This window comes from Rattus norvegicus, chromosome 5 (genome assembly GCF_036323735.1).
Source record: "Rattus norvegicus strain BN/NHsdMcwi chromosome 5, GRCr8, whole genome shotgun sequence".
Taxonomy (NCBI): Eukaryota; Metazoa; Chordata; class Mammalia; order Rodentia; family Muridae; genus Rattus; species Rattus norvegicus.
The window spans coordinates 135,222,527-135,239,297 of NC_086023.1; the positions used below are offsets into that span (position 1 = coordinate 135,222,527).

Consider the following 16,771-nt stretch of genomic DNA (forward strand, 5'->3'; position numbering starts at 1 on the left):
AAAATTTCGTTCTAGGCAAAGACTTTTAATGTGTATTTTAAAATTAGTCATAATGGTTGATTTCTGAAAACAGAGAATGCCAGTGTTGCCGAGTATCGTGTTATAGTTCTGTTATGTAAGCCTCACTAAGCTTGATGTCTTTTTTAAATCAGGAGAAAAGGATTCGATGATCTTTGACTGTACTGAGTGTTATGATCCAGTTACTAAACAATGGACAACTGTTGCTTCAATGAATCACCCCCGCTGTGGATTGGGAGTGTGTGTGTGCTACGGGGCAATCTATGCTTTGGGTAATTATGCTGTTTGATTTAAGAACAAACAACTGAGGGGTTGGGGATTTAGCTCAGCGGTAGAGCACTTGCCTAGCAAGCGCAAGGACCTGGGTTCGGTCCCCAGCTCCGAAAAAAAGAAAAAAAAAAAAAAAACCAAGAACAAACAACTGAGATTAAATTCTTGGGATCCTACAGATTTTAGAGACATTCCTTATTGACGTAAGAAATTTGCATCCAGATCTTGGGCCGAAAGAGGCAGGAATCTGGGATTTCAAGGCCAACCTGATTTACGTAGTAAGTTCCAGGCCTGGAAGGGGCTGCAAAAGTGAAACCTTGTTTTTAAAACAAAACCAAAAAACCAAGTGGTTTTGTTTTGAGACAGAGTCTTGATTTGTAGTCCAGTGTTTCTAGTGAGAAACACTAGACTAGGTTTGGCTGGGATATAGGAATGAAGGAAAGTTTTTAAATTCAAAAATTGGAGAATGGGCCAGCGCTCTGGAAGATTACTGTAAGTAACCCTAAAACAGTGAGTTCTATAAAATCCTTTCAAAATATAAGACACCTGTCGGGTGGTGGCGGCACACGCCTTTCATCCCAGCAATCAAGAGGCAGAGGCAGGTGAATCTGTGAATTTGAGGTCAGGGTTACACACAGAGAAATCGTGTCTCAAGAAAGAAGAAAGGAAAAAGAAGAAAGAAGAGGAGGAGAAACATACAAAACCATCACCTAAGACTGAGGGATCATTGCAAGGGAGGGGGTGGAAAGTGTGTAGGTCAGTGTTATAAGACTGCCTTTAGGGAACATCAGAAGATACCTCAGAAGTCTTCCCAAATGACTGCCTAAACATGAGCTGAACATGGAGGGAGGAAAGCCCATAGACAACCAAGCAATGACAAGAGTGGAGAAGTAGCCTTCCCCAGGGAAGAGCACACCGACAACTTATGTAGTACCAAAAGGTCAGCCCTGTAAAAATACATACAAGTGGCATATAGATTGAACAGGTTGTTCTTATGTATTTAGGAATATATAGGATATACATGTCTGTATGTAAAATAATTAATGAATTAATGAAAAAAGAGGTCATGAATTTAAAGACAAAAGAGTATGTGGGAGAGCTTGAAAGGAGGAAAACAAGGGAAGGAGTGATGTAATTATAATCTCAAAAAGAAAGAAATAATAAAAGAACAGTAATCCAGCTGAAAAGACAACAAAAATAACTGCACGGGAGGCAGAGGCAAGCAGACCTGAGTTCAAGGCCAACCTGGTCTTCATAGTGAGCTTCAGGGAATCTAGGACTACACAGTGCTACTATGTCCAAAGAAAAACACACACACCTGGAGAGTATTTAGAAAATGATACTTGGGAATGGAAAGTCCTTAAATTCATCCTAAATAAGTAGTATACTGTAGTTTGGCTTAGGATTGGCCTTGGTAAGTATTTACTGTTTTGAAGCTACTAAAGTCATGTTAAAAACTAGTTTACAGGGGCTGGGGATTTAGCTCAGTGGTAGAGCGCTTACCTAGGAAGCGCAAGGCCCTGGGTTCGGTCCCCAGCTCCGAAAAATAGAACCAAAAAAAAAAAAAAAAAAAAAAAAACTAGTTTACAAGGAGCGTATGGGAGGTAGAAGCAGATCATCTCTGAGCTCAAAGTCATTCTGATCTACATGATGAGGTCTAGGACAGCGAGGGCTACATAATATGTTGTCTTTAAAAAAAAAGGAATGAATAAAAAAAGAAAGAGTCTTGTGGTCAGGTATATTAGTGCTTTTTGTTGTTGTTTTTCTAGACAGGGTTTCTCTGTGTATCCGTGACTTTCCTGGAACTCACTCTGTAGACCTGGCTGGCCTTAAACTCAGAGGTCTGCCTGCCTTTGCCTCCTGAGTACTGGGATTAAAGGTATCTGTTGGCAGATTTGTTTTATTATTTTATTGGGTTCTTATACCTCTACTTCCCTTCCAACCTTCCAACACTGTGCAGGAGAAGATTAGAGGGAAAAGAGAACATAGACCTCTATAGGCGACTTCTGCTGATTAGGAGCACTGGGGTCCTGGGGCAAGTCCAATCTTCATCATCAGAATCTCCAGCAGTCCAGCAATAGCAAACACAGCAGCAGGGACAGCAGGGACCTGCAGGAGGGACTGGCAGGGAGGGAGGGGAGAGGAATCAGCAGGGGAAGCAGTAGCCACTCCGGGCCCTCTTGGAGCTCTCTCCTTATATCTCCTCCAGAGTCTCCAGAATTAAACTTATCTGCAGCTGACAAAAATCACGCCCCTGCTAGTAAATGAGGCAAATCGTAATCACCTGCTATGAAGCAGCCTTTTATCCCACACCTGGGATTAAAACAAAAATGTATTCACATAACTGGGTTTTTAAAAAACAAAACAAAACTCAGGGCTGGACAGGTCGTCAGTGGTTAAGAGCACCAACTGCTCTTCCAGAGGTCCTGAGTTCAATTCCCAGCAACCACATGGTGGTTCACAACCATCTGTAATGGGATCTGGTGTGTCTGAAGACAGCTACAGTGTGCTCATACACAATAAATAAATAAATAAATCTTAAAAAAAAAAAAAAAGCTTTCGTAACAGGCATGTCCCACCACCATCTGACTGTTAGTACATATCTTTAATCCCAGCTTTCAGAAGCAGATGCATGCAAAGCTCTGAGTTCCATAAAAGCCAGGGTTATATAGTGAAACTATTCCAAAAATTAAAAATAAAAAAGTTTTTGGAAAATTGTATTTCCCCTACAATGTGCTAAAGTTTTCTGTTTTTTTTACTCTATGATGAATAAATCCGAACTTTACAGTCTGACTTTTCATGTCAGCTTAGGTCACCTCTGGTCCTTGTGGAGTCATCTATAAGATGGACGAGGTGGTTTCTAAAGTCTTTATCATAAGGAAGATTCCCTCGTCTCAGAAATTATTATTTTCCATTTTGTTACAGGTGGGTGGGTTGGAGCTGAGATTGGTGACACCATTGAACGATTTGATCCTGATGAAAATAAATGGGAAGTTGTTGGCAACATGGCAGTGTCACGCTACTACTTTGGGTGCTGTGAAATGCAAGGTATTTATAAAATGTTTTTTTCTGTTCAGTTACCAGCAATACAGTAGTTATCATTTTGCTGTGTATGTACACTTATGTGTGGTTTTGCTTAGAATTGGCCTTGATTAGTATAATAATTTTGAAGATATAGAAGTCAAGTTAAATAATTTGGGGGAACAGGGCACGGTGCTGCATCCTTTTGAGACAAGGTTTCTCTGTGTATCCCTAGCAAGATGTGTGTGTGTGTGTGTGTGTGTGTGTGTGTGTGTGTGTGTGTGTGTGTGTGTGTGTGCGCGCGTAAAAATCTGTTTATAAAAACAATTTGAGAGGTGGACAAAAGGTAAATGAGCTTCTATCAAGTGTGACTGAGTTTAATTCCTGAAACCCACATGGTAAGAGAGAACCACCTCCTGCAAATTGTTCACTGACTTCCACACAGGCCTGTGGTGTGCACACATGTGCATATGATATGCAAAGCAAATAGATGTAAGTTAATGAACTACTTGAGGCCCTGTTTTCAAAATATATTTTAGGTCTGTTATTGAAAAAGTAGTGTTAATAATATAGAAATTCTAGCTTTTACCTCTTGTATTATTGACATTTTGTTTCTGTAGTGTCAGAATAATTTTTTTCTAATGTTGAAAACTTCAGATGGGGGGTTGAGGATTTAGCTCAGTGGTAGAGCACTTGCCTAGCAAACGCAAGGCCCTGGGTTCGGTCCTCAGCTCCGGAAAAAACAAAAACAAAAACAAAAAACAAACAAACAAAAAAAACCTTCAGATGGGAGCCAGATATTATAGTGAGAATTCTGAAATTTGGATTTCTTTTAAAAAACACAGAAATATGGAGAGATGGTCAGTGGTTAAGAGCACTGATTGCTTTTCCAGTGGTCTTGAGTTCAATTCCCAGCAATCACATGGTGGCTCACAACCATCTGTAATGGAAGCTGATGCCATTTTCTGGTGTGTCTGAAGACAGTGACTGTACAGTGTACTTCCAGACATAAAATAAATAATTCTTTTTAAAAATCCATAAAAATATTGTCAGAATGTTTTCATTTTTTAAAGATTATATATATGTTTATGTATATGTACACTATATCTGCCTTCAGACACACCAGAAGAGGGCATTGGATTCCATTACACATGGTTGTGAGCCACCATGTGGTTGCTGGGAATTGAACTCAGGACCTCTGGAAGAGCAGTCAGTGCTCTTAACTGCTGAGCCATCTCTCCAGCCCTTTGTTTTCATTTTAATCCAGGTGTGGGATGTGGGACTGCTGTGGCCTGTCCACAGCAGCAACTATGATTTGCCTTGTGCTTCAGCAGAGGTGTGGTTTTGCCAGTGCAGAGTTTCTTTGGTCTTAAAATATTTGTAATTCTGGGAACGTTTCAGAGGGTATAAAAATGTTAGAACCCTCATGGGGGATGGGTGACTGTTGGTCACTGAGGGGGTTGGCTGTAGTTTGTTAGTAGTCATGCTCAAAAAAACAAAACAAGAAGAAAGAAATTAGATTCGGGGATCTCTATCTGTCTATCCTTCTTTCTCTCCTACCTTGTAATAGGAGGAGAAACCAGGAAGGGAAGGGGAATAACTGGTTAAAAAAAAAGAAAAACTCACAAAGTAGCAAAGATAGTTACAGGGTATGGTGATGCACACCTTTAATTCCAGCACTTGGTAGGCAGAGGCAGATGGATCTCTATGAGTTGAAAGCTAGCCTGAAAGCTAGCTAGTTGAAAGATCCTATCTAAAACACACACACACACACACACACACACACACACACACACACACACACCCCAAAAGTAAAGAAACTTCAGACAGGTGCTAAAGAAATGGTGGGGGTTGGGGATTTAGCTCAGTGGTAGAGCGTTTGCCTAGCAAGTGCAAGGCCCTGGGTTCGGTCCCCAGCTCTGGAAAAAAAGAAAAAAGAAAAAAGAAAAGAAATATTTTGGTGGGTAAATTTGCCTGCTGCCAGGCCTGCCAACTTGATGGTGGGCATTAATAACAGACTCCTGAAAATTGTCATCTGAACTCAACATCCTTTATACAGCATGTGGAACCAACCTGTCATTCTTTGTTGAAACTGTAGTCACCAGTAAGTGTTCATATTGGTTTTATACCATCCTACTTTTATAGATCTACAGATGCACACACAAATAGTGTTTTTTTAAAGAACAGGAAAAAAATCTAGATAGAGTAGCTGTTTTCATAAAGTATTTGATGTGTCTTCCTTTAGTGTCATTTTCTCACATCAACACCTAAGTAGAGAGAAAGTACAAAAACAGTTTGTTTGTTTGTTTGTTTAATTTTTTTTAACACAGGGTCTCACTCTGTAGCTCCTGCTGTTGTCCTGGAACTCACTATGTTGACCAGGCTGGTCTGACGGCTTCTGCCTCCTGTGTACTGGATCAGAGGCTTGTGTCACCATGGTTGGCCTGTACCTGTTCAATAGAAACTGAGCACAAATCTGCCATTTTTCAGGTTTAATTTATGCAGTTGGAGGAATCAGCAATGAGGGACTAGAGCTCCGTTCCTTTGAGGTTTATGATCCACTTTCCAAGCGCTGGTCTCCACTTCCTCCTATGGGAACCAGAAGAGCATATCTTGGGGTGGCAGCACTCAATGACTGCATTTATGCTATTGGAGGGTGGAATGAGACACAAGACGCCCTTCATACTGTAGAAAAATACTCCTTTGAAGAGGTAGGTTGGACGATTTCAAATGTTTAGTGCCTTATTTTCTTATAATACCTGTTAGATCTGTAGTGATGTGTTGTTCTCTTTCACTCATTATTTTGATTATCAATTTTATCTTTTTTAAAGAATAAACTTTACATGTCATTTTTTTTATTTCTGTTAATTGCTGTCCATTTTCTATTTTTTTTTTCTTGCTTGTGTATTTTGGTTTTTTACCCTTTTTTTTTTTTTTCTTTTCTTTTTTTCGGAGCTGGGGACCGAACCCAGGGCCTTGCGTTTGCTAGGCAAGCGCTCTACCACTGAGCTAAATCCCCAACCCCTTTATGCCCTTTTCTAATTTGTTAAATTATTAACTGAGATGTCAGATTATAAATCTTCATTTTCTTATCATTTATAGCTATAATGTTCTTTTAAGTTTTGGTGTAGGGTGGAGAGATTGTTTAATGACTAAAATCAATGGCTGCTTTTGCAGGAGATAACCCAGGTTCAATTTCCAGTACCTACCTACATGCAGCTCACGACTGTCTGTAACTCCAGTTTCAAGGCATCCAGCATTCTCTTTTGGCTGCCTTTGGCAGCACACGCACACAAGAAGGCACAACACTAATACACATAATTTAAAGCTGTTAAAAATGTTAGTGTCTTGTGTGTACAAATGGTCCTGACTCTGTTAGGCTGCAGCCCTGTAAATTTTCTTTAGGTACTACTTTCTCTGCATCCTACATATTTGATAGTGTTCTGTTTCAGTTTTTAAAACTTTATTAGTTTTTATGTATGTGTACATGTTGTGGCTTCGTGACTTTATGTGTACAACATGAATGGAGACCAGAGGGCAGTGAATCCCCTAGAACTTCAATTACAGGCAGTTGTGGGGTATCAATTGAGTCTGCTAGGAATCAAACCTGGGTCATCTGTAAGAGCAGTAAGAATTCTTAATCACTGAGCTATCTCTCCAGGTTCTCCTGTCTTTTAATTAATATTACCTTAAAATATTTTTTAAATTTCTGATAATTCTTTTGGGCCAGTGGGTTGTTAAAAGTATCTTATTGCTTTGAGAATATTAACTAAATAGTCAAATTCACACCGAGACACTGTGGGTCGCTGGGTCCACACAATAACATGAAATATATATATAATGTGATTTACTAGTATATGGAGATTTTCCACATATTTTTAAGTACTAGTTTCTATTTCTTTTTAATTTTTATTTAAGTCTACTTATTATTTAGAGTGTGTATGTGTGTGCGTGTGTGATCTCTACATTATATATGTGGAAATGAGAGGGTAGTTTGCAGGGCTTGGTTCTCTCTATTATATGGGTACTAGGGATTAGATTCTAATTGTCAGTCCTGGTGGGATGCACATATACCTGCAGTTTTGTTTATATTTTTAACTTAAAATTTTTTAATTATTATTATTATGTGTGTGCATATTTTAAGATAAGGTCTTTGATGGGTGGTGGTATCACAGGTCTCCAACCACTTGTGAGACAAAGGCAGGTAGATCTTTTGAGTTCAAGGCCAACCTGATGTACAGAGTGAGTTCCAAGGCAGCCAGTACTCTACAGGGAAACCCTATTTGGAAAACAAAAGCAAAACAAAGACAAGGTCTTATTACAAGTCCTAGGGTGCCTTTGAGTGAGCTCTTGTAGTCCTGACCTACCTTTAGCTGGCCATCCTCTTGCCTCAGGCATCTAAGATTTTTTCTAATTAAATTCATTTTGATCAAAGAACACATTTGCATTGTTCCTATTTTAATAAACATTTCATAAAAATTCTGAAAAGAATTTGTATCGTGCTGGTATTTTGTGTTCTTTTTTTTTTTTTTTTCTTTTTTTTCGGAGCTGGGGACCGAACCCAGGGCCTTGCACTTGCTAGGCAAATGCTCTACCACTGAGCTAAATCCCCAACCCCCTTTTGTGTTCTTAATATCTATTAGGTCAAGGCAGTCTGAGAAATCAGTAAGAAAGAAAAGGCTTAGTAACATTTACATTTGTAAATGTGGATTTGTCTGTTTCTTTCTTAGTTTCTGTCATGTTTGGTTCATACTGTTCAATAGTTCTGTATTACCCATTGATGGAAATTAAAGAAACAATACAAAGTGAGCCTATGGTCTCTTTATTCTTGTCAGGGAACATTTTAGGAGAAAGGTAAAGCTCTCTCTAACTGCAAACATAACTCTAAGGCATCCAAATTTGTCTTAATTAAATGTAAATTTTTTTCAACTATGCCAGTTTTGTGATGTTCTTTGTAATTATAGATTTTTTTTTTTGCCTTCAAATGTAATCTACTATTTCATTTCTAAAACCTTATATCTGGGGATGGGGATGGTGGCCCATACCTTTAATTCTAGAACTCTGGAGGCATAAACTAGTGGATCTCTGTGAGTTCAATACTAGTCTGGTCTACAGAGCAAGTTCCAGGACGTCCAGAGCTACACAGAAACCCTGTCTTGAAAAACCAAATAAATAAATTAAATTAAAAATAGAAATAAAGGGGGTTGGGGATTTAGCTCAGTGGTAGAGCACTTGCCTAGCAAGCTCAAGGCCCTGGGTTCAGTCCCCAGCTCCGAAAAAAAAAAAAGAAATAAAGGTTTGTTTTTATTTATATGTTTATGTCTGTGTGCCTCCAATGTGAGGTCAGATAATAAGCCTCCGGAAGTACAGGTGGGTATTAGCCTCCACATATGGATGCTGGGATAAGATTTAAACTCAGATCCTCCAGAAGCAACAAGTCCTCTTAGCTAATGATCTCTCTCCAGGCTCTCTTCTTTCCGTTTTACTTACATATTTGATTGATTGATTGATTGATTGATTGGATCAATTGATTGATTTATGTGCATTGCTGTTTTGTCTGTATGTGTGTCTGTGTGAGTGCCAGATCCTCTAAGTGCTCTTAACTGTCGTCGTCATCATCATCATCATTCCTATTTTTTTGTTTTGAACAGAGCCTCACCATGTATCATTGGCTGGCTAGGAACTCACTATTTAGACAAGGCTGATGGTAACTCACCAGGATCTTCTTGCTTCTGTCTCACAAGTGCTAGGTTTAAAGGCATGGACCACCACAAGTGGCTTCCTTTATTTAAAAAAGAAATAACTTGTGGGGCTGGAGAAATATGTCATCTGTTAAGATCACTTACTGCTCTACCAGAGGAGCTGGATTTTGTTTCCAGCACCCAAATCAGGTAGTTCGTAACTCCCAGTTCCAACACCCCTCCCTTAGCCCTTGCATATATGTACTGCACATAAACTCATACATGTGAAAACACATACACACCAACAAAATTAAATAGGTCTTTGGGGATTTTTGTTTCGCTTTGTTTTTTGTTCGTGGGTTTTGTTGTTTTGTTTGTTTGGGTTTTTTTGTTGTTGTTTTGGGGCTTTTTTGTTGTTTGTTTTTTTAGGGTTTGGTTTTTTGAGATGAAGTTTCTCTGTGTAGCCCTGGCTGTCCTGGAACTCACTCTGTAGATCAGGCTGGCCTTGAACTCATAGAGCACTGTCAGCATCTGCCTCCTGAGTCCTGGGATTAAAGGAGTATTCCCCATACCTAACCTTAAAATATAACTTTTCACTGTGGAAAAATCATTCCTTGTTTTCAAGCTATATAAAAATGTAATACTTGTTTCTTGCAAATACATTCTGGAGGTTATGAACTCTACCTGACGGTCCTAGAAATAAAGTCTCCATGTTGAAATAAATCTGGAGAATATTGTACAGTATATTATTCTCCTGGAAAATTAGAAGGATTTTGTTAGCACAAAACTTTAAAAATCTCTTAAAGGAACAGGGCAGGGGTTGATGCACAACGTTTATCCCAGTACTAGGAAGGCAGAGGCAAGTGGATCTCTGTGAGTTCGAGGCCAGCCTGGACTACAGAGCAAGTTCCAGGACATCCAGGACTACCCAGAGAAATCCTGTCTTGAAAACCCAAAACAAAAAAACCTCTTAAAGGGCCTAGTGGCTCTGTGAGTAAAGGCACTTGTAGAGCAGGCCTGGTAACCTCTGTTTCAACCCCAGAGTCCACATACGGAGAACTGAAGTAGTCATTTGACCTCCATATACATGCTGTATCACACATGTCTACAGACACACAAACTAAGAAATAGATTTTTTAAAAAAAAGATTTGTTTATTTTTATGTATGTAAGTACACTGTAGCTGTCTTCAGACACACCAGAAGAGGGCATCAGATTCCTATTACAGATGGTTGGAGGGCACCATGTGGTTGCTGGGAATTGAACTCAGGACCTCTGGAAGAGAAATCAGTGTTCTTTTTTTGGGGGGGGTTCTTTTTTTCGGAGCTGGGGACCGAACCCAGGGCCTTGCGCTTCCTAGGTAAGCGCTCTACCACTGAGCTAAATCCCCAGCCCCGAAATCAGTGTTCTTAACCACTGATTCATCTCTCCAGCCCAAGAAATAGATTTCTAGAAGATATTCAATTATTGTTTTTATATGTGTATATATGTTCTAGTTAGGGTTACTATAGCCATGATGGAACAAACACCTTGACCAAAAGCAGCTTGGGGAGGAAAGGGTTTATCTGGCTTAAGCTCCCACATTGTAGTTAGGAATCCATCACTGAAGGAAGTCAGGACAAGAACTCACAGCCTTGGAACCTGGAGGCAGGAGCTGATGCAGAGGACATTGGCAGGTGCTGTGTACTAGTTTGCTCATTGTGGTTTGCTCAGTCTGCTTTCTCACTCATCACTAATTAAGAAAATGCTCTACTGCTGGATCTTATGGAGGCATTTTCTCAACTGCCCAGCTGCATACTCCAAAATTTTACATTTCTTTCTGATGCAAAGGGCTTTTCAAATCCCTAATTTCTTTCAGCTCTTTTGACTTCTCTTAGGCTGGCTCCATAACTGGTCTGCAGCTCTCTTTGGCAGGTAATCCTCCAACTTTGGAATTCTCTATTATTTTGGGGTCCAGAGAAATCCTGGCTTTACCCTTACAGCTTCAGGAAATGGCCTCTCTAGTCCTCCAAGACCCTAACTCATGCCTGCTCTCAGTGACTGAAGTCACAGAGGGATATTCCAAAATCCTTTTCTTGTATCCTTGACTTTAAAGCTAGAATCACATTGCCAAGTTCTGCTGCTACATTCTTCTGTATATGTATCACAAGAATGGTTTCTGAGTCACTATATATTCTTCCCTTCTGAAACTTATTGGACCCAGCGGCCATCATACTTTACAATTCTTTCAGTACCACTGTCTTCCACTCCTACTAGTATGGCCATTAAGCCTGGCTTAAAGCATCCTATTGATTTTTTTCAGTCCAAAGTTCCAAATCTTCCATATTCTTTCAACAAACAGAATGGTCAGGCAGACCTATCACAGCAAAACCCTACTTCCGAATACCAGCTTCTGTCTTAGTCATTGTTTTATTGCTGTAAAGGGACACCATGACCACAGCAACTCTTATGAAAGGGCGTATTTAATTGGGGGCTTATTTACAGTTTCAGAGTTGTCCATTATTGTGGTGGAGAGCAGGACTGCATGCAGGCAGGTGCTGGAGCAGTAGCCAAGTGCTACATCCTCATCTTTAGGCAGAGAGAGATGGAGCCTAGGGCTGGCATGCCCTTTTGCAACCCCAAAGTCTACCTCTAGTGACACATTTCCTCCCACAGACCACACTTCCTAATCCTTCTAATCCTTTCAAATAGCACCACTCCCTGGTGACCAGACACAAATTTACCGGCTTATTGGGCTATTCTTTTTCAAACCACCACAAGCACCGAGTCCTTTGAACTGCCGAGCCATCACTCCAGCTACCTAAATAAAAACTTTGAAGAATCTTTAAAAAGTCTTTTAATATAAAGCCTATTTGCCCCTTGGTACATGATGATCTCTTCATTTTGAATGTATTGCTTGCATTTTATAGACTTAGGTTCTCAGAATTTTGGCTTCAATGATTCCTACATGTTTTTTAAAACAGATTTCTTTATTTTATTTGTATGGGTGTTTTGCCTTCATGAATGTTGTATACCACATGTATACAGTGCCCCCAGAGTCCAGAAGAGAGTGTTGGTGTTAGGTCCTGTAGAACTAGAGTTACAGATGGTTGTTAGCCCTCATGTAGGTACTGAGGACTGAACCTCAGTTTTCTGCAAGACCATTGAGTTCTTTTAACCACTGAGCCTTCTCTCCAGTCCCTCTACAAGACTTCTAGAATATCACCTGATCATAATTTATAGTTGCTATGTTTAACTATCATTTCTCTAGATTCACTGTTTTATCATATCTACGTAAAAGTTTATTTTAAGAAGTTGTATATATTTCCTTAATTGCTTTGTTTGAATTTAAACATGTAAAGTCTAAATATATAATTTCTCAGAAATTTTATTATCCTTTTATGACAGTACTAATGTTAATTCTTTTCTCATTTTACTAGGAAAAGTGGATTGAAGTTGCTTCAATGAAAGTGCCTAGAGCAGGCATGTGTGTTGTGGCAGTCAATGGTCTTCTGTATGTTTCTGGAGGCCGATCTTCTAGCCATGATTTCTTGGCCCCAGGTACTTTGGACTCGGTTGAAGTTTACAACCCTCATTCAGATACTTGGACTGAAATTGGTAATATGATCACTAGTCGTTGTGAAGGGGGTGTTGCTGTATTGTGACAGCGAAGGCACAGAAGCACAAGGAACATTTTGAAAATGTAGGTTCTGACCATTTGCAAATGAAACATGTATTTGTAATATGATCTTCTGATTCTTTTGAGTATTCTATATATTGAATAGATGAGTAAAGAATGATTTTTTTTTAATTTGAATGAGAATGGATATGGAACATATCTTAAATTAATAAAGTACTCTTACAATTTTTCAAAACTTAGCAACAATACAAACGGTATTTATGCCTTACAGTTATTCAGTTCTCAATAGAATCCTAATTGTAAGAATTGTTTGCTAGAATCTTCTAGACAATAGTGTGTTTTGGTTATTCCTCCAGTGCCATTCAAGTGGAAACATAGCCTGTATATAGTGTAAAGATGAGACAGTTAAAATTTTTCTATAATTCATGATTTGATCCAGAACATAATTTCCCTGATGTCACGTGACCTACAGAGAAGTCACCGAAGCTGTCCCCCATTATTTTATTGGCAGCAGAATATTAGGAAGGGAGATAGTGAATATCTGGGTTTTTTGTTTTGTTTTCTGAGACAGGGTCTCTATGTAGCTCTGGCTGTTTTGGAACTTTCTATGTAGACCAGGCTGGCCTCAAAGTCAGAGAGATCTGTCTGTTCCTGCCTCCTAAGTGCTGGGATATCTAGATATCTAGATAGGTCTTGCTTTTGATAGTCTAAGAGAATATTTTGCTTTGATTCTGAGAATGCAGGTAAGGAATTAATAGGTTCTTGGTGAAAGTTTTTTACTTATTTTTATTTATATGGCTGTGTGTGTACGTGTGTGTCTATATGTGGGCTATGTATGCGCGGGTGCCTGCTCTGGCCAGAAGAGGGAGTAATATCCCCTGGAACTGGAGTTACAGGTGTTTGTAAGCTGCCTGATGTGGGTGCTGGGAACTGAACGATTAGGTCCTTAGAAAGGGGTGCAAGTGCTCTTAGCTTTTGAGCCCTCTCTCTAATCCCCCTTGATGACAGTTGGTTTTCAGTATATGTGTGAGAGTTTTACCTGCAGTTTTGTCTGGAATCTGGCATTAATGATGGTTGTGAACTGCCATGTGAGTGCTGGGGCCTTCTGAAAGAGCAGCCAGTGCTCCCAACTGCTGAGCCATCTTTTAAGTCCATTATGACAGTTCTTTATTGAAGTGGTATGTAATGGGTATAAGGGTCCCACCAGGCATCATTACTTAGAAGTTTCTTTATTTCCTAGGTAGTTATCAACTGTTTAGTTTTAGAAAGAGGGACTTTTGTTAGATTATCAAGCTTTGTTTACTTGTCCTTGGGTAAGCGTATGCAATAGCTTACTATACTACTACTGCCTGGTTTGGAAAAAGCTGAATTGTAGTTACAGTTTTTGCTTGCTTTGTTTTTGAGACAGCCTTACTTCTACAGCCCAGGTTAACGGTGAACTCTCAACATTCTATCTGCTTCAGCCTGCCAAGTGTATGAGCCACCACACATGGCTGTAGGTACAGTTTTGAATATCCTTATTCTGAAATCTGCAAGTTTTTGAATGGGAACATCTAATGCAAAAAAAAAAAGAAGAAAAAAGGTTTTGGATATTGGATCATTTTAGATTTCTGATTTTCGGGTTAGAGAGATGGCTCAGTGGTTAAGAGCACTGACTGCTCTTCCAGAGGTCCTGAGTTCAATTCCCAGCAACCACATGGTGGCTCACAACCATCTGTAATGGGATCTGATGTGTCTGAAGACATCTACAGTGTACTTATATACATAAAATAGATAAATAAATCTTATTTTTTTTCTTTTTATTTTTTTTTCTTTCGGAGCTGGAGACCGAACCCAGGGCCTTGCAGTTGCTGGGCAAGCGCTCTACCACTGAGCTAAATCCCCAACCCCCTTAAATAAATCTTAAAAAAGGATAGATTTCTGATTTTCAAAATTAGGGATATTCAGCTGATGAGTGCTACATAAAAATTCTAAAATCTGATGTATTCTGAAATCCAAACCCTTCTAGTCCCAAGCATTTCAGATCTTTATCAGGGATTTAACCTGTATATGTGCAAATGGTTTATAGACAAAAATTGTCAAGTTTTAACTACCTTGGATCTAAAACGGCCTCTAAAAAGCTTCATGTCCCTGATAGTCATTATAGGAGTCGTTTTTTGCTGAACTGTGAAGGCCATCATCATCGCTTTTATCTGCTAGCCAGTTAGAACCCCTTTATTGAGGTTTTGCATATTTTAGACTTAAATGGCTAAGGCAGAAATGTAATGTCGAGATGTTCAGTATTTGGGTATGTATGATTAGTACAGCAGAGTCCTGAAACGTCAGCTAAATGTGCACTAGTTCTTGGGCCATAACACATTGTTTTTGAAAGAATGTACTAATTAATAAAATTCTGTTTTCTTTGAATTAACTTAGTTCATTAGCATTACTGGATTAACAAAGTGTTAATAGTATTACACTGGCTTTTGTTTTTAATTTTAGAAATGTATATTTACTTATATAATTCCATTTTCAAAGAAATTAAAGTGATCTTTCTCCAAAATGTTTGGAAATGTTTGTATGTTTCTAAATACTTTATCCATTTTATATGTGCTGGCAGATACCTGAAGTCCCATCTACTGGAGGAAGCTGAGGACAAATGCTTAAGGCTACATAAAGTACTAGAGTCGGGAGAAAGAATTACAGCAGGGATAGAGAGCTCACGAAACAACACCTCCTCACATGCACTAACCCCGCACTTAGTGCCTCAATAAACAACAAAAAAAAAATCAAACAAAATTAATTTTTTTCTTTTGAAGACCATGGGCAATGTACTTGAGATATCAGTTTTTAGCCAGGTATGGTGTCTCACAACTTTAATCTTAATACTTGACCAGAGAAAGGAAAATCGCCGTAAACTTGAGGCTAGCCTGCTCTACACAGCAAGATCTAGGCCAGAAGCAGCTATGCTACAGAACTATTCTTATTAAGAATAACTTAATAAAACTTTTTTTTAATAAGTTTCACAAGGGGTGGTGATATACACCTTTAAATTCCAGCACTCAGGAGGCAGAGGTTGGTGGATTTCTAAGAGTTGAAGGCCAACCTGGTCTATAGAATGAGCTCCAGGACGGACAGAGAACCCGAATGTGAAATAACCAAAGGTAGAGGTGGTGGCAGGGAATCTCACTTTGTTGCCATGGCTGGCCTGTAACTCATGTAGACCAGATGATTACGAACTCAGAGATCCACAGAACTCTGCCTCCCAACTGCTGAAATTAAAGATGTATACCATCATGCCTAGCTGTAATAGATTTTTTTTAAAAAGTTTTTACAGCTTACTTATTTATGTATGAGTGTTCTATCTGCATGTACATCTATGTATCGGATCCCATTATAGAAGGTTGTAAGTCACCATGTGGTTGCTGGGCATTGAACTCAGGACCTCTGGAAGAGCAGCCAGTGCTCTTAACCACTGAGTCATCTCTCCAGCCCGACTGTAACAGATTTTTAAAGGATATATTTTAATTCACCTGAAAGTTAGTATTTTGAAAGTGAAGTTGGGCAGTTGGCTTGAAAATATGGCTAGTTTCTCTGGAAGAGAACATTGGAAATGAGGGGGAAACTTGAAATAATTGAGTATAAGTAACCTAGAAGCAAAAAAGCACTCTCATGAAAACAGTTGAACAGAATCTGAAGAACCTCTGAAAAAGTCAAGCTTTCCATCCATACCAGCCTATATTATTCTGTATATTTAAAAACGAAACCCAGTGATTTCAGACTGTTACATTACCTGATGAGGCCTTTAGACATCCAAGTGAGGTCTGGTGTGATAATGTACAAGTCTAATATTGCTTCTGTTGACTGTTTGCTACAGAAATTCAAGCAAAGGGCTGAGACAATGACTTGATGCTTAACTGTGAGGACCAGAGTTCAGATCTGATAAATTCACTATAATGCTGGTTAGACATCTTCATATGACTATTCATATGAGCCACTCTGGGTTTGACTGAGACCTCACATCAATGATTAAAATGGAACAGTGACAGTGACAGAGAATGATCCCTGCCATTTACCTTGAGCCTCCACATGTGCAAAATACACATATACACAATACCGCACACAAAAAAAAAACCAGGGGTGGGGGAAACCAAGGAGAATATTGTCTCCATACTTCTGAAGGC

The 16,771-nt window shown here is 39.2% G+C and overlaps 1 protein-coding gene across 14 annotated transcripts in view; it reads left to right on the forward strand.

The window, feature by feature from the left end:
- Ipp (intracisternal A particle-promoted polypeptide) overlaps nt 1–15,386 on the forward strand; it is a 38,715-nt gene extending 23,329 nt beyond the window's left edge. For 3 of the 14 annotated variants that reach the window (XM_006238640.5, XM_006238642.5, XM_017593275.3), the window contains exons 6-9: nt 153–290; nt 3,214–3,336; nt 5,800–6,020; nt 12,409–15,150. In XM_006238640.5, coding sequence (XP_006238702.1) covers nt 153–290; nt 3,214–3,336; nt 5,800–6,020; nt 12,409–12,633 — 707 coding nt within the window. In that variant the 3' untranslated portion in view covers nt 12,634–15,150. Of the gene's footprint in view, nt 1–152; nt 291–3,213; nt 3,337–5,799; nt 6,021–12,408; nt 15,151–15,207 lie in introns of those variants that run through there. The other 11 variants (XM_063287405.1, XM_006238644.5, XM_063287406.1 and 8 more) reach the window with 9 other exon arrangements.
- The last annotated feature ends 1,385 nt before the right edge of the window (nt 15,387–16,771 follow it).